Genomic DNA, 23,140 nt, shown 5'->3' with positions numbered 1-23,140 from the left:
ATTAATTCAATGCATTTGAATTCTGAACGTTTCCTGCTGCTTCACACACACACACACACACACACACACACACACACACACACACACTGCTGCTCCAGTGATCTACCAAGATGCTAATAAATAAAAACGAATAGGAAACAACACAGTGTCATATCAAAGTCCATACGTTTATAAAGCAGAACTCTACACTGGTCTCTACAGCACAGATTATATACGCAATAACACTGAATCTGAAAAGAACAATATTCTGCTTATTACAGATAAACTACAAAGCATCAGCACCTATTTCTTCTTGATGGCAATAAGGAAAAAATGTGACAAGCGTCTTTCTGACATTTCAGAAATTCTTTTCATGTATCACAAACTATTCAGGAAAACATTCTGTACAGGAACGAGGGGAAATCATTAGCTCTATCTTTTTACAGTTGAGTAGATAAAGTCAACCACCTGCCCTATAATATAATATATATAATATTTTATTTTATTAAATCACTTCTAACCGACAACCACTTATTTTTATGGTCACTTTGTTCAACAAAGATAGTTCAAAGTATATGGCAGCTTTGGATTCACTGCAATAAATGGCAAACTGGTTTGATTGATTTCTGTGTTTTTTTAATATGATGCACTAGTAAATAATTCAGTTGCTATAACAAAATCTAACGTTTTGTAAAGAGTATGTAAAGACAAAGCCGTTGTACTTGCAAAGCTTGCCATTTTTTACAGTGTTACTGAGCATCTTTCTGAGGTTTTACAGAAAAAGAAGTTGAGTGTATTAAGGTTCTGCTCATGAGAAGAGGACAACACAGACTGATAAAGTGGCAGCCACCAAAACAACAGCAAACAGCAATAAGAGCACAAAGATGTGACTGCGCTGGCAGAGAGGCTGGTGTCCAGGCTGCTCCTCATCACCATCCACGGAGAGCAGAGCCAGGGAGGCGCTGTCGGTGCTGCTGAGCGGGTCTGCGTACTGCGGCCCGCGGGGCTCCACCATCCACCGCAGCACGTTCACTTTCATCTCCATGTCGTCGATCATGTGGTCCATTCGGCTGATCTCCTGCTCCATGGTGCTGCGCTCCTGGCTCTCCAGGTCCGCCGAGGGGGCCTGAGTCTGGGCCTGGTTCAGGTCCGGCACACTGAGCGCCCGAGCTGCCACCTCACTGCCTCCTCCTGCAAAACCAGCATCAAACCCAGAGTTTTAATCTGCGCAATATGTTCACAACATGACTGGACCTGCTTCATCATGATGATCATTTGAACATTCACTCATTCATATGGAATCAAACACATATTTAAAAGGTTTGATCAGCTGCCTTCAACCATCCTGACTGTTAACTGAAGAATACACACTACAACTGATCATCCAGCAGTTTCATCTGGTTCCAGAAGTTGCCTCAGGTGTGGAATAACCTGTGCAGGGTTCATCATTTACCTTGAAGGCCGGTTTGCACCAGCGTAGCAGTGTTGGCCAGAGAGAAGACGTCGCCCACGCTGAAAACTTTGCTCATGTCAGCGTGGAGGAGCTCCAGGCTGGAGGAGAAGGCCACCCAGAGGAGCTCCATCTCCTTCCGCTGCTCCGCAGGCAGATTTTTATCGCGGAGATGTGAGGTCAGGTGACAACAGATGGACGAGGACAACTTTTGGGCCTTTTCTCTCGTCTGTCGCAGCTCGTCCCGCAGCTGCAGGCTGTCGGTGCACCCGCCAACACATGAGGCCAAGTGCCGGTAACAGGCCACCACCTGTGTGAGGAGCAAGAAGTAAAGTTTCATTTCTTTTCTTTTCATTCCAGGTGCTGGAGGCAGGGATCACTCAGAGGTACTGTGCACTGAGCGACCCACTACTGAGCACATCACCAAGACAGATTCATTCACACATGATGATGCCTCAGGACAGAGATGAACACTATGACCTGTTTTTGGACAACTGAGAAAAAACCATGATCACAATTCATCTCAGTCGTTATGGTTTCATGATCTCAATCATACGGCAGCAGTGTTTTATTAATAGGCATCAGCTTTACCCCGGAGGATTAGCAGCTGTGGTTTCAATGAAAAATATTATGAATAATCTCATTATCATCGATCTATTTCTAGATAAGCCAAAACAACCTTGTGGACTCAGAGCACCAGTGGCCCATTTTTAAGACGTGGAGGAGTCAGCAGCACGCTGAGAACAACAACTACAACTGTGTTCATTCACATTTTCAGCTTTGCATAATGTGTTTTTACAAGATTTAAACCTTGGATGCTTGTCACATGAAAAAAAGTCTCTGATTGCTTGTATTTTTATTTATTTATGTATTTTTATCTTTACTGTGCCCTCTGCTGCTAAGATGCTCCGGAAAACAGATCAGTTCTTTTAAGAATAATAAGACTACAGGGTGAAATCCAATCATTAAGTGCAACCTGCAAAGTAACAGGAAAAACATTAGCTGTGATTGTCACTGTGCAAAAATCATTCTACAACATAAATTAACAGTCCAAACAGTACAGTACATTTGAGTTAAAACAACAAAATAGTTATTAGTAAGTGAGTGAAAAAGCTGGACACGGCCGTGGTTTTATCTAATACACATACTGGAACGATCACAAAGATGCAGTGGACCAAGAAATTCTTTTCACTGAAAGTGCTTTTTTAGCCACAGGGGAAAAAAGATGATGCTTCAGTGTCGTGTGTGTTTAGTTCTCAGAGTTTAAAAAAAATAAAATAAAATAGTGAGGATGCAAAAGATAATTAACTTTTTATACATTTTCCCGGTGTCATGCAAAACTGAACTGCCTTTTTTCAAATGTTTCTCTAAGTCACACATATTTGTATATAAAATTCAGTGGAGGTTTGGAGATTTATGACATTTCATTTTCAGAAGTGTGTTTGATGACAACCTGCACCTGCTTCTACAAATGTAAAAATGAATAAAGCTGTTTATGTAACAAACCTCAGAGCAGAATCAGACCACAGCTCTCGTCCGTTCCTAAACAGTTGCAGCAGAAATAAAAACTGTTCAAACACAGAGGTTTACCTTCATCAGAGAATCCACCAGAGCTTTTCCATCAGCCAAAGCCTTGTCTGTGCCGACTGTGCCGTCATCTCCCACTTTGTTATTTACAAGTGGCATGAGGATGACCCGAGCAGAGCCTCAGACTCTGCCGCAGCAGGCAAGAGTTTGGCCCAGCTGCCCTTCACTTCTCTGGCTGCCCCTGCTCCTTTCCTTCCCCTGGAAGATGCTTCATTCAGTGGCTGAGGGTCGAGGCAGACTCAGTCCCAAGGCCGCATGATGCTCTGCAGTATTCCACTCCTGTAAACTTAACTGCGATTACAGCTCAACATGCTGTGCAGGCTGAAAAATGACCCACAAAGAGCCAGAAGTGGGAAAATCAAAGTAATGAAGAAAAAAAGTGTATTAAACTGATGTAACACTTAAGCAAGGTGCTAATCCTGTGACTGACCCCTTTGCACTGACGCAGGCTAAGACGAACAGCTAATCTCATTAACTGACACTGGGACCAGAGAGATAGAAGAGCAGCTGGCTGTCGACCACAATGGCCCCTTCTCTAACTGAGGAGGAGGCTGCGCCGTTACCTCACACACCACTGGACACACCTCGCTCACTCAGCTGTAAAGCCAACATGCAACATACCTGACAAACTTTTTATTAGCACGGAGGATTTATCATCCTCATTTTCCATATATCATGTTGGCTAAGGATTACATTTTTTTTTTCTGAGCGTAAAACAGACCAATAAGCAAATTAGATAGTGGAGAATGATGCACTTTAGTGAAGTTGCACATGGTTTCTTTGTCCTCTCAGGACCTTTAGTGGTTTATGTTTCCTCAGGCTGTAGATAATGGATGGCCTCGTTTGACCAGGCGGATAAAAGGTTCAGGGTGGACCAAGCATGAATTCCCTGGCGTGATGTTTCTATAGCAGAGTATGAGCGCGTGTATAACAAGCTTTTTATCTGCAAAAAGGACAGAAAGCATGTGTGTAAGCTGTGGCTATGAAAGGACATCATGTCACGGTGCTCAGAGCAGAAGGTTTACAAATGAATCAGTCGAGATAAACAACCTGAAGTCTGAACAATTCAATTTATTAAAAACAAAAACATTAAAAAAAAACAACAAAACAACAACAACAACACAAGAAACACACTGCACCTGAATAAAAGACAGTAAATGAGGCTCACTCCAGCCATTTCTCTGGGATTGTTAGGGTTTCTCTGTTCCAGGTCCCCTTAAACCATCCATGAGAAGTTTGCAAAAGCCTGTTCAGTGATGTGCAGTCCGAACTGTTTTCCTGAGAGATCGACCAGCCGCTCCCTTCCGTGGAGAAGTAACCGCCTCCCTGATGTTGGCGAGCAGGCCGCGCTTGGTCTTGGACCGCACAGGGGACTTCTGGGAGACTTTGGCAAGTTCTTCCTTTAGTGAGGTAATCTCCCTATCCTTCTCAACATTCTGCCGGAGGACGTCGTCAATAGATTTGGTCTTGATGGGGGAAAAAAACAGAACACAAACATTCACCTTGGGGACATGTCAGACGGCTCACATTACATTATTCTTAAAGTCATAAGTATTACTTCATTGTGTTTTAACTGTTGATGAGCTGCCCTCAAACCCCGCCCCACTTTGAGTGACATCACCTGGTCATCACACTTCCTCTGCAGAGCCTCCAGATCAGCTGATTTCTCCAGGAAGCCATCTCTGACCTTCTGAAGCGTTTCACTGAGCTCCATCAGCCTCTTCTCCAGGGACAAAATCAACTGACGGCCAAACATTTAATGGAGAGTCTGTCGTTACATCTGTGGACTAATCTCAGTGTTGACCAGGACACACAGTGTGATTTTGTTGTGTTACCTGTTGTTTATCCTCACACATCCTCTCCATGGCACATTTCTCTTTGTACAGCCGTTTGCATCGATCGTCGCCTGTGTGGGTGAAATGAGTTAACAAGCCGAACACAACACGTCTGTATTTTGAAGCACTCAGGTTTAAACGCTGTGGTCTGTGCCTCCTGTCAGGGAGGATGCTAGGCTTCATGCTAACCTGCTGCTGGTGCTTGAGTCTGGGAGGACTGGTGCACTGATGGAACAGCTGAAACTCCACTGACACCGGACGTGAGGGTCTCCAGCTCTGACACTTTACGCCTGAGGACCTGCACAGGTGGTAAGAGCCAAACTGGATGTTTTAACGACAGATCTACTGACATTACCAGGCTGCTATAAAGCTGGTAATGTCAGGGTTAAAGGTGAAGACTGACCTGTGAAGAGCCAATAAAATGACTTACCTCTACTTTCTCCTGCTCTGCGATGAACTCGTCCAGAGGCACATAATCGTCCTCCAGGCTGTTCAGAGCGTTCTGGTAGGCGTGTTCTTTGATAACATCCTTGTACATCTCAAATGTGTTCTCCAGCTTTTCTTGGTAGCTCTCCTTCAGCTCTTCTACCTGACGACTGCACAGTCAAAGTTTAGGACTTTAACCACAGTTTTACTTTGATGCTGACAACAAATGCATGTATGAAAGGTTCATGTATTCTGTACCAAACAAACTGAAAACACAAAAAGTTGCAAGAATGAATAAGAGGAACGTACGAGCGGAGTTCTTCGCTCTCCATGAGCTGCTGTATCATGGCATCTCCCATTTCCTTTCGAATCTCCATTTCCTGCACCAGGTTTCTTCTTCTCTCAGCCAGGAGTTTCGCTCGGAGGCTCTCAATCAGATTCACAAGCTCCTGAGAAAGTTTAAGAGTAAAACATTCACTGCAGGAGATCACACTTCATGTCTTCATATGACGAGCCCGAGTGTAATACTGCTGATCCTGACACTCTGGGCTCACTTCTTGTGTTTCTAGTACATGTATGAATCAATGTTTGAAAGAAACATGGAGCAGTAGCAGTACATTCTGTGGCAGCAGAGACATGTCGGCCTCATCTTCCTCATCAAGCAGCTCCTCTTCAGACAGGAAGCTCTCCAGGGCCTGGTTGTCAATCATCCCATTCCTCACCAAAGGTTTGCCGTTGCGACCGACCAGACAAGGGGCCAGAGACTCCAGAGGCTTGTCTGGGATCACCTGCACCACCTGCAGTCCGCACAGGTGAGATTAGCTGTGCACCAGATCTGCTATAGCTCACAGAGATTCTTTATGATCCGTCTCATCAGGCTGATTCCTCTCGCACCAGTATGTGGGCTACTCAGACTCACCTGTTTGGCAACAGCAGAGAATTTCATCACGTGCAGAGTCTCGTCATAGGTGGAGGCACACTGGTTAATGTTGACGATCATCGACGCTCTGCCTTTGCCGCAGAAAACGGCCTGGAAGAGCTTGGTGAGTTTGCTCTCTCGGAAAGGAATGTAGCTGCTCTTCATTCTGCTGAGCACCACGGGAGGAAGAGAGCGCACAACAAGACAGAAACACAAACTGGAACCAAACCCACCAAACCGCTCTCAGGTAAAACATGTGCTTTGCTTTTAGCACAATGAGCATGTGCAGAAGTCTGTCAGCTGTTCACACTTCAGAGGTTTGGCCTTTTATGTTAAACCCATAAAAAATGCCTGATGCTTCTGTAAGCTGCTGTACCTGTCAGTCTGACTGTTGCGCAGCGCAGTGATGCACTTCCCCAGAATGAGCAGGGAGTTGTTGATGTTTCCCGCCTCCTTCAGCCTCTCTCCAAACGTCTTGGTTTTGTTGCATCTTTCTGAACCAGCCAGGTCACACAGAGAGAACCTGAGAAGCCAAACAGCCATACTTAAACACATTTGAACAAACACATGGTTCAGGTATTCCTGATGACACTACAGGACACTCACTCTGAGATCCTTTTGACTGCGCTGCCATCAGTCTTGAGTAACTTCATGGTAAATATGCTGTGGCTGTAAAGAAAGCTGGTATGAGTTCTGAAAACAGAAGATGACACCAGGTAAAGAAGTGATGAAATGTGAAATCAGTTGCCTTCTGCTGGAGGCCTGGTTCATCTTCGTGGCTGCAGCGCTTCTGTTCCTGTTTCCAAACTGCAGCAGTTTGGAGGCTTCGCCCAGGTTCTGGATGTTGATCCACCGGAGGTCTGAAATGAATTACAACATATTTCAGGAGTTCTTGGAGCAACATAAAAAAACATGACTGAATGTTTGTGTCTTCTTCAGAACACAACAACAAGTCTCAAACCTTTAACATAAGCGTTTCCTGCCCCGTCGTCACAGACGCGAAGAGCGGCACGTTTCTTGGACTTGGTGCACAGAGAAGGTTGAAGCAGATCATACACACACTCATTGTAGATTTCAAAGAATGCTACCCATAATGCAAACTGCTCACTGCCCTCTTCTGTTGGGATGCTGGTCGACACTAAAAGGAGAAGAACACAGAGAACAACAAAAACCAAAGAGAATCATTTCACCATCATGCTCACGGCCATTTGTTATTATTCTGGCCTGAAAGGCTGCAGTGGGCCCTCACAGAGACAGAGGCCTCCAGCACAACTGACATTTAAACTGTTTCAGTGTGTAGATTTAAAGAGGACTACCTGCTGGACTGTGGGACAAGGAGGAGGAGGAAAAACGAGGAGCAGCACAGGCCTCTGAGCCACTGCTGGCTCTGAGAGGATCACAGTCCTGGGTGGGACCAAACACAGAAACATGGTGTGAGGTTACTTTCAGAGAGCACTGTGGCTGCACCGCAGCTGAGGAAACATCTTTTACACATGAAGAATCTCTCACCTCTCTGACTGAAGCAAAAATGGCAGCCTTGACACTTCTCTCCTGCTTGACTTGGTCAGGATCCAGATATTGTGCATCATTCCTGAGGTAGGGTTTCAGGTCCATGCCCTCGTACTGATCTCCTCCGATGTGCTGAAAGGTGGCGTCCAGCACTCGGGGGAGTATTCCCGGATCTTTGGGGGTTCCTGAAACATTAAACTTACTTAGACCAAAGAACTTCTGAAGCTCATTATAATGTTCTTCCGTTCCCATTTTTACCTTGGATTGTGAAGGTTTTCCCAGCATTGGTTACACCATAGCTGAATATCAGTGCATTCTTTCCATCCAAGAAATCAGACATTTGGCTTTTGACTGTGTTCTCAAACAGCTCAGCCTGTGTCGTCTCAGCTCCAAAAATCTAAAAGTCCACAGAGAAAAAGTTTCTACATCAGGAAACTTTTTTAAAAATCTCATTGACATTTTCCTTTTCCTGTGTCTGATATTAAAAAGCTGATATCCAACAACGTCCTGCCTAAAATGGCTTTAAAAAAAAAGTTTAAAAGTTTAAAAACAAAAAAAAAACAAACAAGCGACGTGAACAGTGCTAAGGTTTCAGGTTCTGCTGACCTGTGAGAAGGAGAATTTGTGGAGTGACAGTCCAACGCCCTTCTCACTGCTCTTCATGGTGGCAGATCCCTTTGGTGCATTCAGTGTCACCGTCTGGCTGCTTTCAATCACCACACAGCTCTGAGAGAAGAGGAGAAAGAAAAGAGGGACAGTGATTGAAAAGTTTAAATAAAAAGCAAGAAGCACAGTCTCAGTCAGACCCTGAGGCTGGGGATGGACTCAAACGTCCCTTCTCCCAGGTTATTATTTGATTTTTCAGATTTATTGTTTAAAAGAAAGAAAGATCAAATAGCTTCATCAGAACAATGCCTTTTGTGCACCATGGTTCATGGTCTGTGTTTCACCATCCAGAGGAAAACAGCCAAGATCTTTACTGTTACAGTTATCTGATCAGTGACATTAGACTTTACCATTAAAGCTCTGCATCAGACCAGACAGATAACTCAGTGAAATGAGTCGTGTAAAAAGAGCCTGTAAAATCATTTCAGTGTGGCACACAGCCAATCACAGGGTCTCGTTTCTCAGGCATCATCAGAGCTCAGACATCAGGCTTCAAGAGCAGCTGATCTCACTTTTTTAAATTATACATGGAAAAACAGCAAAACACGACAGCACCAGTGTCAGTATACTGCACACTGAATTAAAACATAAAAAGCAGTTTATGTGGCTTCATGGGTCAGTGTTCCTGTGTGTACCTGGTCCTCATTGTCAGACAGCTCCTCTTTAGAGAAGGGCCGGACTCGGAGGTAGACTCTCATGGTCTGCTGCTCGGCACCACCGGGCATTTCAGTCTAAGGACAAAGACGACAGAGTCGGACCAGAGATGAAGCTCAGTGTAGAACAGCTGAGATTTTAGGGTTAATTTCATTCCTTTTCATCAGTGACTGACATGGAATCACAAAAAAAATCATCATTCAGTGGATCAGGAGTTCAAAAGGACTGAGAACCTGAACTGAATCAGTGACTGATGAAGACAACGTGGGACAGAACTTTACCTGCTGAGGTGCAGGGCTGTCAGGTGGGACATTACAGGTCGCGTCCGAGTCATCAGGCTGCCGGACGTTTGCTTCAGGGACTGTTCTCATCGTGAAGCAAGTCTATCAGCTCTGCTTCACCTCCTCCACTGACTGAAGCTGGGACCAGTTCTCTGCTCAAATCAAAGATCTGAAAGCTTCTGACTCTCAAAGACACAGTTCACAAGATTTCAGATGGCTTATTTAACCCTGAGCTGGACTGCAAGCAGCTCTGCTGATGTTCATGCTGATCCACTCAAAATTAGGGGCAGCTCGTCATCACTTCTAATTGAAGGCAGGTGAGAAGTGAAGCAAATCACCAGGGACAACCAACCAGCTCAGAGAGAGCTGGGCTGGATCTGGGGCTCTAACATGATGATTCCCTCAGGACACACATTCACATGTGTGACAGACGACTGAATGTCCACAGTGCAAGAGGGTGAAGAAGAAGTGATTTCAACGTGTAGTTTGTCACTGATCAAGCTGCAGTTCCTCGGCTGCCGCTGGGGGCGGGCTCCAAAAGTGAGCAATTCTCCATTAACCCCCATGTTAAAATAGCCAACTTTACAGCCTAAAAATACATATTTACAGCCTGGAACATTTTTTGTTTTTGGTCTCTATTGATAGTTTCCACCTCAGTGTGTGTGTGTGTCGGGGGCGGGGGGCTTTGTACCACAACCTTTTAATGTTATTTAGACTTTAAATTAGGGCGTGGTTACGTTAAGTGACAGTTCCATAGACAGGAAATGGCAGTTAGCTCTTTGCTAAAGCATCGGCTGGGCTAGGCGGCTACATCCAGAGGCCTCCAACGGTTGACAGGGGCTGCAGTGTCCGTGTTTGTTTGTTTGTCAGTATGGCTTGTTGTAGGTTAGACTGTACTAACCGACCGTCGAAGGAGTCTGTGTCGCAGTTTTTTCGGTAAGTAAATTTCTCACTATTTTACCTGGATGTTTGCGCTAATTAGCATGTATTAGCATATTTTGCCGCTAGCTTAAGACTTAAATGCCGATTTCTGGTCGCTGCTGATACAGATAGAGGACCGGAGCAGCTAATGTTAGGAACGCTGCTGCGGTGTGTTCCGTGCTCTCAGAGTCCGTTTATTGTGTGAATACTAGGCTACAATTTTATTTGGTCTCATTTTTCTGTTTAAACAGTCCGACATTGCATGGACAGAGCAGCTCCGTCAGTCAGCGGCTGCTGTTGTTTGTGGATAGTGGATGGAGGCAACGGTGAAAGCCGGTAAATATTAAATATTAAACTTTTTAATATATTATTACGGTCATTAATAATATACATTTTTAACGTTTTAATATATTTTATTAATATGAAACAATAATGATTGTTTCACAGTTAAATAATAGGCTAGAAATAAATTTCCCCCCACAACTCCACCTGATTAGCTTATTAGCCTTAGGCTAGCTCGGTTGCTCCGAGCTAAGTGGCCGGGTTCTCGGCTGGCTGACCGCGGCTGACCCGTAGAGTAACCGCCTCTCCGCCAAATATGGAAAGTACACTTCCACTAAAATCCAAGATGGCGCAGATTAAATGCCCATGGTTTGGTCACAAAACCGACTCCCCGAAACTAATGGGTGACGTCACTGGTGCTACGTCCATGTCTTAAACAGTCTGTCATTGATATAAAATCAGCTTGTGACATTTAAAGGACGGTCCCAGCTCACACATGGCTCCTTCTCTCTGTGGGTCAAAGCTTTAAAGTCTTTTTATTTTAAACAGAGAAGATGAAGGTGATCTTCTCTAGGTGTTTCCCAAATGCTTCATTTGGTCATTTTTTCCCCCAGTTTGGAAATAATTGAAAACCTTTTTCACTCACAGGATGAATGTGTTTTCCTGGAGAAACAGAAGCAGTTTCTCCATCAGCATCATGAACAGCCTGAAGTGGTGGTTGTTCTTATTAAGACTCAACCCTGTAAACTGTTCACAGCTGTGCTCTCAGCATGTGGTTCATTTATAAATCATGAAACTGGACACACTCCAGTAACTTGTTTTCTTTAGCAGAGATTATTTCTGTAAAACCAACAGGTGGGTTCAGATATTTCAGGCTCTGCTTTCTGACATTTTCATCATGCTGAACTCTGATGTATTGAATTAAAATGAAGCATCAGTAAAGATCAGTCGACTTCATCAGGCACAGTGATGTAGAAGCTGAGCTTCAGATCACTGGTACATCTGAAATGAGATCCCCGTCCCACATCCTTCCCCTTTAAGAACCCAGATAACACACCATCAGTTTCCTTTTTCACTTCTTTATTGAAACATCTGCATTGTTTATGCGTCTGCGATGGTAACTTCGACCTCGACACCGGGCTCGATGCTGATGGAGGTGATCTGCTTGACAATTTCAGATGGGCTGTGCAGATCAATCAGGCGCTTGTGGATCCTCATCTGGAAGCGATCCCAGGTTTTGGATCCCTCACCACAGGGGGTCTTCCTGGTGGTGATACGCAGAGTCTGGGATGGAACAGAAAAAACAGAATTTAGCTTAATCAAAATGAAAACCAATGTCAAAAACGCTCTATGGTTAATTTCAAATCTACTCAGTGTGAAAAAGTCAACATATCTCGATGCTTGTCTGTTCTTGTTTGGTCAGTACCTTGGTTGGCATGCGGACGGGTCCCTTCACCTTCAGGTTCTTCTCCTTGGCTCCACGGATCAAGTCTGCACAGACTGTGAATGGAAAAACAAAAAATGAAACTTTTAAAGACATGAAAAAACATTCATCTCTTCGTGATCCTTTAAAACCATGGCTCAGAATAGCGTATACAGTCATCAGGGTTTATTCCAGTGGAATTTTTATCCTCATTGCTCAGGTCGATATTTCATCCTCAGCTTTACATATTTTGAAATTACTTACCCTTCTCCAGAGACTTGACATTGCGGCTGGTGAGGGTGATACGGATGCGGTGAATGGCGACCTCTGCCTCCACAGGTGCCTTACCAGTGTCCTTGAAAGCCTGGATGTGGGGAAACCAGAGCAACTCAAACACTGGACCAATCATCACGGATACACTGGCATATACGTTAATCAGGTAAGCCCTGACTAATTTCAAAGATGTGTGCTAACTTCGTGCTTTGTATTTAAAACCTGAAAACTCCTGATGAATTAAGACCTGAAACTCGCTGATTTACGTAAAGCACCTAAACGCAGCACCGGCTACCCAGCACGTGGAGGGGCAAATATTGTAAATACCTATATATACTAACATTAAAAAGTGCTTTATTGTTGATAAAGTTGTCTAGGTTTAATCTTGTGTACTTTCCCTCGTCAGTTTCAGAGACTGAGCCTGTTTACGCGGCTCAGATTCTCGTCCTGATGCTTGGTTTAATGAATTTTGCCGGTGATGTTTCTGTCAAATCTGTCCCGTCAAACAAGCCTTACTGTCCACAGCTAATCTGGCCTCAAACGTTACTCTTACACTGATCAGAAACACCTTGTTTCCCCAATAACACAGCCTCAAGTGGGGCACAACCATGAGAACAAGAGACTTCATCTGAAGCTTAAACTTAAAAAATGACTGCTGGTGCATTGAGGAGTACGCCGAACAGTAAAGTCCGTCCTTAAGACTCGGCTGAAACACTGCTCCAATGTAAGGACTGAAGTTAGAACCGTATTATTAAGCATAACAGTGATAAACTAAGGTTTATGTGAGGGGTTTGTGGCGAAACGTCCACTTGGAGGGAGAGTAGCTATTAGCGCTAACGCTAGCTACCTGACTCCGTAGAATTTCCCTGTTTTAAAATTGAATAAATAATCATATCTCCCGCAGAAAATCTTGGTGCAGCACAATCACAGCTATGTTCAAACAGCACGTACCATTGTGATTATTCCTGACCGACTTATTCGGAAGAAATTCAGGCGAACAGCGGTGAGCCAGGAACAGGCGCCACCAACGTGGTTAGCTCTTCGGGAAAAGGCCGAGCCCAGGCCCGGCCTTCGTTATGTACCGCTCATCCGGGTTCCTGCCACTTCTTCTTCAGTGTGTCACACTGAGCAGTCATCCACAGCGGCACCTAGTGGTGGTCACACTCAATTGTAGTTTCTCACTGTGGCTACTGGGGGGCAGTAAACTTTAGTAAATTCATCCAGCGTTAACACAGACACCATATTCGCACACTGGCACATGAAACAAAATAGACTGAGGTGCTTTTAAGAGTTTATTAACCCCACACGTGTTTTTGAAGGTGGACGAAACATTTATATAAAACAATATTTTTTTTTATTATATTTAATGCTTCACCTCCAGTTCCATTATCCTGGTGACATTTCAGAGGCAGATGTCTCAGAGTGACTCTAACGATCTAAATGTCCAGATACCACTCGGAATAAACCTGAACAATGTTGACCCTTAAAATTAATCAGGCTTTTGTTATGAAAGATGGAAGCGGAAGTCATGTGTTGTGTTGTAGAGGTGTTGATTTCTAAACAACTAACGGAACCGGGGCCGTGCCGGTGCGACCGGTCGCCAGAAAGTTGTTTTGTCAGAACAAGTTTTGCCCGCTGTGTTCTGATTGGAAATGAGAGTTTGAGGAGAAGGAGAAGAAGAAGAAGAAGAGCAGTCCTCCACCGGGAGACCAAACTTTATTTCACCGTGCGTCATGATTTCCAAACAGAGGCCGCCAAGTGACGGGGGAAACTTTCGGACCGTTACCGTAAATGAAACAAACGGGAGTTTAATGGAGACGGAATAACGCCTGAAATGAAGACATGAATTTCGGTGTCCCCGCTGATTCACTGCTGCTTTTTCGTGCCTGTGACGAGGGCGACTATGAGACGGCCCGGGGGATCCTGGAGCCCGGAGCCCCGAAAGAGTCCGGGCGGCAGAGCAGGCTGCGGTCAGAAGCGGGGTCGGAGTGCAGCGCCGCGGACATGTTGTCTCTGGTCCCGGTGGACTGTACGGACGAGGAGGGGAACACCGCCCTGCAGTTCGCCTCGGCCAGCGGACACGAGAACCTGGTCCGGTTTTTGCTACGAAAGGGAGCCTCGGTGGACAGCCGCAACAACTACGGCTGGACCCCGCTGATGCAGGCAGCTAGGTGGGGCTGGAACTTTGCTTTGTGTTCTAATGTATGAAGAGAGCGTCACACCAAACTCCATTAAAAAATCTGTGAATTTCATGTGTCACTCCGTGCAGTCCGTGATGAGTTGCTTTAGAGTACAGTGAAGGACTTGTCAGAAGCCGTTCTGTAATTCGTCGAACAGAAACAGACTTTAGTGAAGAATAACCGCGGATTTGCTTGTTTTTTTATCCACAGACCTTTGTGAGACTATTTAAAAGGTTTTTTTTTTAGAGTTGGAGGTGGAGCAACATGTTTTTGTTAACATTCAGTTGTTAATACCTGTGTTTTGGTGTCTGCATTTTTCTTATCATGATCATGATGTTCATCATAGTACTTATTGTACATTAAGGGCAGGAGCAGGGTCAACAGCAAAGGACCTGGTGTGGCAGCATCCGACCCTCTGAGAGTTGGTTCAGTGGAGGAAGCCTTCTGCTTGAGAAATGAGATATTTACGTTTCACTCGCCCTCTCATCCTCAGGTTTGGTCACCTGGCTGTTGCCCACATCCTGCTGGAGAACGGGGCAGAGATTAATGGACGGAACAGGCTGGGTGCGAGTGTCCTGACAATGGCGGCCCGTGGGGGTCACACTCACGTAGTCAAACTGCTCCTGGAGAGTGGGGCCTTCGTCGATGACTATGATCATCTGGCTGTCGCTGCAGAGGCGGTCTCCAATGGCAACAACAACAACAGCTGCAGGTTTGGGCTGGTTTCTTTGTGTGTGTGCCGGCTCGTAGACTAAAACAGAAGTCTATATAGAGATTCTTTGAGAAACATCTGTAGTCTGGGACTGGTCTGAGTCTTCATCTGGGAAACCAGTGTGACTCTGTCCCTTTTCTTTCCCACAGCACAGCTGGTTTCGGAGGTGGTGAGGGTTGTCCAGAGGGAGGAGGCGGCAGAGAATTCATGGACATCACTGCCCTGATGGTGGCATCTCAGCATGGCCACGAGGCCACGGTGCGCCTGCTGCTGGAGTGGGGCTCCGATGTCAACTTTTCCCAGAAGACCACCGGCTGGGGACCACTGATGGTCGCCACCCTCAGTGGGAAGGTGGGGTTACTGACGATGGTGGATAGACGAAGAGATAGGTTGATTATACAGTCTGACATTTGTGGGTGTTACTTCGGGGAGGCAGTCTATTGCATGTGTCACATAAAGTGCATTTAGATCTTGACAAAAGTGTGTTTATTTTAAAGTGTATGGAGAAATGTCCCAGCTTGTTATCTGAAGGAAAACAGAATAAAGTTGTGTTTGTTTTGAAGGTGGTTGTGGCTCAGCAGCTGGTGGAACGTGGAGCTGACCCAGACCGAGTCAATGTTCTGTCCAAGACAGCCTTTGAACTGGCCATGCAGCTGAAACAGAGAGACATCAAGGCCTATCTGGACTCCATCACCACTGTCCGACCCCAGACAGGTAGGACTCCCCTCTCCGGCCCGACAGAGTCATACACAGTACTGTCAGAGCACTGCACGAGGTCTACAATCTAAGTATCATTACACAGAATATAAAAGGAGCCCAGTAAAGTTTCATTTGTTCTCCTGGTTTTCTCTCTGACTGTTGTTGAGGTTGAGTTTTATTTTGGTGAAGAACATGTTTTAACAGGAAGTGTGTCTCTGTCTCCGTGTGTTGTCACAGCTACTTTGCCGTTCACACTGACGTGAGAGTGCAGTCAACAGTGGCGGCTCTCAGCCTCTTTGATGTTTAATAGCTCTTCTCACCACAGGTTCAGGGTTTAGGTCAGTTTACCTCAGGATCATGTGCAGTGTCCTTTAAAAACGCCGCCTGTGGAATTAGCAACACAGAAATCTGCGGCCAGAGCTCACTTGTGCTCCTGTATTTTGATGCTTAATCTATCAAGATAAATCAGTTTCAGGATGTTGGGAATTTGTCAACAATGAACAAAAAGAAAACAACGTTTGCCAGTTTTTTATCAGACCGGCTGAATTTCTGACAACATACCAGATGTTCCAGTCACAGCAGAGTGTAACAGGACTGTTGTTTCACAGTATATCAGCTCTGTTCTGTTCTGTGCTCATCTCTTCACAGACGATGAGAGAAGAAGACCAGATGTGTTCAGTGCCCTTAAGCTGGGTAAGTTTTAGATTTTTACTGAAAAAGTAAAATTACAAAAAGCACCAGGTGATTACAGTAAGAAAAAAACACGTCAGAGCTGTGTGTTTTCATCGCTGTGTGTTTTATTCTGACTCAGGAAATTCCCAGCTGGTTAAAGAGATCTTGGAGGAGGATCCCACTCAGGTGAATTCATCCAACCAGGAGGGAGCGTCACCTCTGATGATAGCAGCGGTGAGCGGCCAGTTAGAAGTGGTGCAGCTGATGGTGGAGAAGAATGCCGACATAGACAAACAAGATGGTGTCCATGGGTGGACTGCGCTGATGCAGGCCACCTATCACGGGTAAGACCAGCTAAGTGAGGGATAATGGTGGTGTTCCTTTTTTTTTGTTTGAGTCTGATGTTTCCATGTTCAAATCAAAACAATGAAATTGTTGGTTTAGTGGGTTATTTCATTTCAGATCAATAAAAACAGGGAATTCAAAGGGGTATGAAATCATTTGATTATTTAACGTACAAACAGCGTGGATCCTTTTTCTGTTTCTCTCCTTCCTTCAGTAACAAAGACATTGTCAAGTATCTGCTGAGTCAAGGAGCTGACGTCAACCTTCGAGCAAAGAACGGATACACGGCCTTTGACTTGGTTATGCTGCTGAATGACCCAGGTACCCACATTGCCATCGCTCTGCTCTACAGCACTTTGGGAAAATGAGCTTGAACTGTCCTGAATATTAGTGTTTTACAAAAGTACAGCAAGAGATTATCTAATCATCACTGTAGTCTGCTAACAGGACTAATTCTTTAAAGAGGACAGTTAGAAAGCTGAAATCCTTTTCTGATGAAGTTAGGACTAATTATTCTTAAATGTTATCACCTCAAGTGGACAGAGGCACTGACACAGACTCTGCTCTGGAGTTTCCATGATGTTTATTAATCCTTTCACTCAGCGAATCCTCATTCATTCATTTTCTCTGTGTGGCCTCTGGATTTTCTCAGACACTGAGCTGGTGCGTCTGTTAGCATCAGTGTGTATGCAGGTAGATAAGGAGAAGTCGAAACACCGCGGCAGAGCCTTAATGACTCGATCCAGAAGTCGACAGTCCCTCAACAACGTCCCTGTCCCACCTGATGACAAGGGAGGTCTCAAGGTAGAGGACAAGTGAAGTCCTGTTGCTGTTTAACACTGTCTTTCTTAATGCTTGTATGTATGAATAGAAATCTGTGGACTTCAGCAGTTATTTGTATACCACTGAATTAAAATGAAATTTAATTTTTTTCCTATGACTTAATGATAATGATTGGATAATGACCCTGTTCCAGTCCTGGTGGAGTAGGATGTCAAACCGCTTCCGACGACTTAAGCTGACTCACACCCTGAGGCACGGCCTGTCGTCCAATCGCCTGGCTCCGTTCCCTGATGATGCTGAAACGTCACTGGATGCCACGATGAAGGCGAACAGAAAGCCTGGAGCTGTGTCCAATGGGCCGCTGGCTCCGGCTCCTGCACTGGGAGGGAGTGACGTTAGCACTGCCTGGGCTGTCAAGAGCAAAGAGACTGGTGAGGCAGCGTTAATCTGTCTGTTGTCATGTTTGGAGACATAAGAACTGCAGTCTGTCGAACATCACCAACGCCAGATGTTTAGCGTAGATGTGGTTTTGTGTGTATATGTCTTGTACATGTGTTTTATAGAACATGGAGGAGGGAATATGTGAATGTGCTGTATCTTCCTTTTTCCAGGTCTTTGCAGGGCATCCTCTGAAAAGGAGGATTTCCTCATAACTACAATGGTAAGAAAGTTTATTTTAAAGTGTGTTTGTACATTTCATCAGCTAGTAGAATAAATTATCTTATAGACCCTCATAAAATTATCAGGCTTGGCTGAAACAGCTTGTTTCAAACAGATGTTTTAACAGTTTTTCAGCAGCTTCAGAAAATATTCAGATTTAACTTTAAATGGATAAAATTGCTGTTTTGACCATCAACTTATTAAAACTCCAGTTACAGTTACAGCTTCTTCTTGGGAAAGTCTCTTGAAGCTTTGCACACCTGGATGTGTGCAGTTTATTCAGCTCCGTCAAACTGGATGTGAAGTGTCTGTGAACAAACATCTTCAGGTCTCCCCACAGATGTTCTCTGGGGTTTAAATCTGGCCTCTGGCTGGGACACTAGGGGACAGTCAGAGATTTGTCCTGGAGACACTCCAGTGTTGTCTTGGCTGTTTGCTTCAGGTCATTGTCCTGCTGACAGGTGAACCGTCACCCCAGTCTCAGGTCCTGGACTCTGGAGCTGGTTTTCTTTCTTTCTTTCTCTTTGCTTTTGGCTGCTGTCCTCAGAGTCCTGCTGGTTCCTGGACCTTATGCTTTCTGTCCTGACCTACAGTGTGAACTGTGTGAGCCTTTCTGAACTATTTCCAATCAGTTCAGTTTGCCACAGGTGGACTCCAGTCAGGTTCTGGACAATCAAAGATAATTAAAGCAAACAGGACGCAGCTGAGCACAGAGTCTGAAAATTGGAGATAGGCTTCACATCTTTTTACAGGCTGCCGTTATAAGTAGTAATGCTATGCTATGCTCTGCTGTGCTGTGTTTTCCGTCTCCTGTAGCTGAGAAGCGGTGCGCCCTTGACCCGGCTGCCCAATGACAAGCTGAAAGCTGTGATCCCTCCCTTCCTGCCTCCGTCCAACTTTGAGCCGTGGAACTCGGACCGTTCGCGCCTCCTCAGGGAGGGAAAGAGCGAAGCGCCTCGCCTGCCCATGCCACCGCAGAGGAAGCTGAACAGCAGTGGAAACTCAGATATTGTGAGTGTGTGTGTGTGTGTGTGTGTGTGTGTGAGTGAAGCAGAGATAGTTGGTGTTCAGGGGTGGAGTTGGTGAAAGCCCTCTGTAGCAGTCTGCATGTTTGTCATAATTCTCCTCCTCTCTCCTTTATGCATCAGACGTCTATCAGTCGTGTGGTCAGCAGGTCCATTAAGTTTCCCAGCATCCCCAAGGGACCTTCCTCCTCCTCTCCTTCCAACTCTGGTCACTACCACTCCCCCCACTCCTCCGGTGGCTCCAATGGAGTGGCAGGGCTTAACCGGGACTCTCACAACCGTTCAGGTTCACACAAACACAGATGCACTGCCAAACTGTACAACACAACCAGATTATCAACAAGCATAAAATGTGATTATCATATATTATCTACATTATGATTTCTTCTTCCTTCCACCAGGGGGCAGTGCAGACAGTGTTCTCTCCCAGATAGCAGCCCAAAGGAAGAGAGCAGCAGGCCTGATAGATGTGAAGGTCCAAGCTCCAGAGAAGCAGCACAGCCCGACACAGAACCAGCCCCCACTGCCAGCCTCAGCTCCTGGCCTACAGCTGCCTGACATCAGCCTCCCTGACATCCACTCCCACCCGAGCCTGGTTGCCTCCGACATCCACTCGAGAAGGGTCTGTGTTGTGTTTCCTCTCTGACGTTACTGTGATAACTGTGTAAAACAGCTAAAGAAATTCCTCCTGTCGTGTGAGTGAAGTGATGTTTCTGTCCACCGTCTTACTTTGTAGAAGATGGAGTTGAAGAAGAGACCTCAGTCAGGGAATTCCTCCACCTCCAAGAGCACGTCACCCACTCTGACCCCGTCTCCTTCCCCAACACCCAAGCCTCCTACAGGGCCAGGAGACTCTCTGTCCTCAGCCTCTTCCCATCCCCGCTCCAAGAGCAGTGGAGGCTCCAGCAGTGGGACCATCACTGATGAAGGTAGTGCCACACTGAGTCCAGGCTTACTCTGAAATCACTGTTCTGAATGTCACATTAGGGAAACAGTTATCACTGTTATTGACAACTTGCTTTGATAATTTCAAATATTGATAATTTATAAGTTACATCAATGTAAAATATAGTCTGAGCTGACTTTTAATGCAACTTTAACTAAATAATTTTTCTGATTATAAGTCATTTGTATCTGTGTTTGTATTCAGATGCATTTTCCTCAGCCATATGATCCAAACAGACTCTGTGGGTCCTGGACATAAATAAACCAACACACGGAACTGCACACAGAAAACCAAACGTTTTAGCCTCAGATCATTCTGTCTTACTTTGTCTTTCTTTTTTCAGATGAACTGTCCAGTATCTTGAAGAAACTGTCCCTGGAGAAATACCAGCCCATCTTTGAGGAGCAGGAGGTAATTCTTTCTTCTGTGTCCAAAACAAACCATAAAGTCTGGTTTCTCCATTGTTCTATTAAGTTCTGAGTTATTAGTTGTCAGTGTGAAGGAAACGGCTTTCCCATGACTGCATCAGCAGTGTCAACGGTTCTGTACTTAAACACAAAGAAAGTCTGACGTAGTCCTTTGATCACTGTTCTCTTCCTCCTTGTTCTAGGTGGACATGGAGGCATTCCTGACTCTAACAGATGGAGACCTGAAGGAGCTGGGCATTAAAACAGACGGACCCCGACAACAGATCTTGGCTGCCATATCAGAGCTCAATGCTGGAAAGGTGCACTTAGTTCAGTATAGAGTACACAGTTATGCATTACATCTTTACTTCCAGCGGTGTGTTTCCACTTCTGTCTGGATTTGATTTATAGTCCTTCCACTTTAGTTTTTCCACAGTATAAACCAACATTATGTTGTAGCAAACCGTTCGCATTATGAGCCAGCAGAGATACGTGGACTTACTTTAAACATGGATGGAAAAAAACAGATGGTCACGATATTAGAAAGTACAGCTAGAGCATTGTCTTTGCCTGAAAATGTTGCTGGTGTGTAACGATCTTTGTTGTTTCATCAGGGCAGAGAAAGGCAGATTCTTCAAGAGACCATCCATAACTTCCAGTCGTCCTTTGGTAGCAGCGCGAGTAACCCAAGACAGCCAGGTGAACCCCGCTGTGAGTGTCCTGTTAAAACTGTGGACTCTGATGGAGACGTTGAAGCATGTGCACGCAAAGACAACATCATAATCTGTTTCTCTGCTCTCTTTGTCTGTCTCTGTCCACCTGTCTTCATCAGCTCCAACGGGTTGGATGAGACACCAGGTTCGTTCCTCCAGCAAGAGGTAACGGGTCGGCCCCGGTGCCCATCGGGAAGTACACCAAAGGTACTTAAATAAGAGTAAAATGCAGGTGACCCGTAGCCAAGGTACAAGTAATACGAAGTTTCCTGGGTCCCAGACCAATAGAGGACACTGCAACAAAATGACACAGCAGGCCCTGATAATCTGCCTTTATAGGACCGTCTGGGACCAGACTGCCTTGAAGTATTCCTCTAATGGATCCTAAAGCAGGGGGAGGTGTGACACAGGGCCGGCTGAGTGCAGCACCCTGCTGTGGTTTGACAAAGCATGTGACGTGTGGCAGATTTTATTTTTTTGCCATACTGCGGTGGTTGCCACATCTAGTGCCAGTTCAGCTCTTGGGTTACACAGAGAGGTTAGAGAGCAGGGAGCAGTGAGACAGGAGAGGGAGCGTGAGCCTGAACCAGAGAGAGTTTTTTATTTTACTGAACCAATGTGAGAGAGCCGGCATATGGATTGTAAAAGTGGTTAAGTCAGAAGAAGTGAAGAGAGATTATGATTATGAACAGGTATGAGCCAGTAACAATGTGACTGAGACTTTAGAGTAGTTGATCCGATGAGGGAAGCGAGTGGACAAAGAAAAAGGGACATAGTGAAGCTATTTTAGTGACCCAGCGTCTGGGACTGCTTTTATTAGTGTGTTCATGTCTTGAATTTACGGACCATGGTGTAAACAGATGATTTTCAGTCAAGACTGTGCTGTCATGGTGATGCAATAGGTGCAAAACTGGCAAGAAACATTTTTGGGAGCTTTTTATGAGCAGTATAAATTTAGTGTGAGAGAGGTGCATTGAGCAATAGTTTCCACTGAGCCTGGTCGAAGTTTTTGCATCTGGCTCCACCATTAAACGTTTGGTCCACGCTCAGACAGATGGAGTGCTATATCATCCTTTAAATATCAGGTACTTACCGTCCATGCCTTAAGTTTGAATGATGTCCCGTGGCGGCATTCAGGACGGGTCAGTTGTGTGCGGAACATGAATAAACACACTGTGTGCTTTTAAACAGGACTCTGGATGAATGAAATCACTAAACACACAGAAACAATATGTGTCCAAAAATAAAAGCTGCGAACTGAACTGAATACTAACTGTATTTATTGGTGAATATCGGGGCGAGTATTTGAAAAGCTTCTGTAACAGCTCTGAGTAAAACCAAATAAAACTGTGATGTAAAACCATCTTTCTTCCACAAGATGGCAGCGACTTCCTATTGATGCAGCGCGTCTGTGACGTGTCCGTTCCGACTCAGGTCTCCTCTTCAGCTGTCGGAGTCACGTCAGTTCTTCTGAAAGAAGAAATATTACGTTGTTCTCTGCCAGTGAAAAGTTTCATTTCTCAGTAATAAAACGCAGCCTCACTCATTTCAACACACTCTGCTGCAGCCGTGCTTGGTCTGACGTGAGCAGTAGTTTATGGTGGTTAATGTTTACAGTCTGAAGATGGATTTCACTGAATAACTCTCCCGACCTGTCGACTCCTCTCCACCTATGCTTCTGTAATACTCTGCTTTAGTGTTTCCATCGTGCTGGAATTAACAGTGTTGATTCGCTGGCTTCACTACCTGTAAGGTTGTAGCTGTTTAGTCAGTCAGTTAGCCACCACACCTGT

General features: G+C 45.1%; 4 protein-coding genes and 1 non-coding gene across 7 annotated transcripts; 1 reads left to right on the top strand and 4 right to left on the bottom strand.

The window, feature by feature from the left end:
• Nucleotides 1-787: 787 nt before the first annotated feature.
• On the bottom strand, nucleotides 788-3,115 carry LOC121200680 (regulator of G protein signaling 9 binding protein). The gene is made up of 3 exons (XM_041066114.1): nucleotides 3,020-3,115; nucleotides 1,433-1,739; nucleotides 788-1,170 (listed from the first exon to the last, which is right to left on the bottom strand). The coding sequence occupies exons 1-3, from the start codon at nucleotides 3,113-3,115 to the stop codon at nucleotides 788-790; spliced, it is 786 nt and encodes a 261-aa protein (XP_040922048.1).
• Nucleotides 3,116-4,143: 1,028 nt separating this feature from the next.
• zgc:56231 (uncharacterized protein LOC406257 homolog) lies at nucleotides 4,144-9,421 on the bottom strand. Of its 2 annotated transcripts, none has more exons than XM_041066001.1 (18): nucleotides 9,307-9,421; nucleotides 9,007-9,102; nucleotides 8,312-8,431; nucleotides 7,964-8,102; nucleotides 7,706-7,890; nucleotides 7,513-7,600; nucleotides 7,158-7,334; nucleotides 6,945-7,056; nucleotides 6,803-6,865; nucleotides 6,573-6,719; nucleotides 6,197-6,365; nucleotides 5,895-6,074; nucleotides 5,587-5,726; nucleotides 5,282-5,447; nucleotides 5,041-5,149; nucleotides 4,852-4,922; nucleotides 4,638-4,757; nucleotides 4,144-4,482 (listed from the first exon to the last, which is right to left on the bottom strand). In XM_041066001.1, exons 1-18 carry the CDS (start codon nucleotides 9,394-9,396, stop codon nucleotides 4,267-4,269), a joined length of 2,388 nt encoding a protein of 795 aa, XP_040921935.1. In that variant the 5' UTR covers nucleotides 9,397-9,421; the 3' UTR covers nucleotides 4,144-4,266. The 2 variants fall into 2 exon arrangements, with proteins under 2 accessions (XP_040921935.1, XP_040921936.1); XM_041066002.1 differs by having other exon boundaries at nucleotides 6,197-6,362.
• A 2,151-nt stretch (nucleotides 9,422-11,572) lies between these two features.
• rps20 (ribosomal protein S20) lies at nucleotides 11,573-13,309 on the bottom strand. The gene is made up of 4 exons (XM_041065870.1): nucleotides 13,157-13,309; nucleotides 12,197-12,296; nucleotides 11,936-12,009; nucleotides 11,573-11,793 (listed from the first exon to the last, which is right to left on the bottom strand). Exons 1-4 carry the CDS (start codon nucleotides 13,157-13,159, stop codon nucleotides 11,611-11,613), a joined length of 360 nt encoding a protein of 119 aa, XP_040921804.1. The 5' UTR covers nucleotides 13,160-13,309; the 3' UTR covers nucleotides 11,573-11,610.
• Nucleotides 12,084-12,151, bottom strand: LOC121200866. Its single transcript, XR_005896572.1, has one exon. It is a non-coding gene; the product is annotated as a small nucleolar RNA U54 (small nucleolar RNA).
• A 450-nt stretch (nucleotides 13,310-13,759) lies between the features above and the next one.
• Nucleotides 13,760-22,704, top strand: LOC121200219 (ankyrin repeat and SAM domain-containing protein 6-like). 2 transcript variants are annotated; one of them, XM_041065364.1, is made up of 18 exons: nucleotides 13,760-14,376; nucleotides 14,879-15,097; nucleotides 15,247-15,448; nucleotides 15,661-15,811; nucleotides 16,445-16,489; nucleotides 16,608-16,812; nucleotides 17,028-17,134; nucleotides 17,466-17,617; nucleotides 17,790-18,027; nucleotides 18,208-18,257; nucleotides 19,073-19,267; nucleotides 19,405-19,567; nucleotides 19,683-19,903; nucleotides 20,018-20,210; nucleotides 20,571-20,638; nucleotides 20,838-20,954; nucleotides 21,249-21,333; nucleotides 21,467-22,704. In XM_041065364.1, exons 1-18 carry the CDS (start codon nucleotides 14,048-14,050, stop codon nucleotides 21,514-21,516), a joined length of 2,790 nt encoding a protein of 929 aa, XP_040921298.1. In that variant the 5' UTR covers nucleotides 13,760-14,047; the 3' UTR covers nucleotides 21,517-22,704. The 2 variants fall into 2 exon arrangements, with proteins under 2 accessions (XP_040921298.1, XP_040921297.1); XM_041065363.1 differs by having other exon boundaries at nucleotides 21,249-21,345.
• Nucleotides 22,705-23,140: the final 436 nt, after the last annotated feature.

The sequence above is a fragment of the Toxotes jaculatrix genome, chromosome 20 (genome assembly GCF_017976425.1).
Source record: "Toxotes jaculatrix isolate fToxJac2 chromosome 20, fToxJac2.pri, whole genome shotgun sequence".
Taxonomy (NCBI): Eukaryota; Metazoa; Chordata; class Actinopteri; family Toxotidae; genus Toxotes; species Toxotes jaculatrix.
The sequence above is the reverse complement of the archived record's forward strand: the minus strand, read 5'-3'. Positions and strand labels throughout refer to the sequence as shown.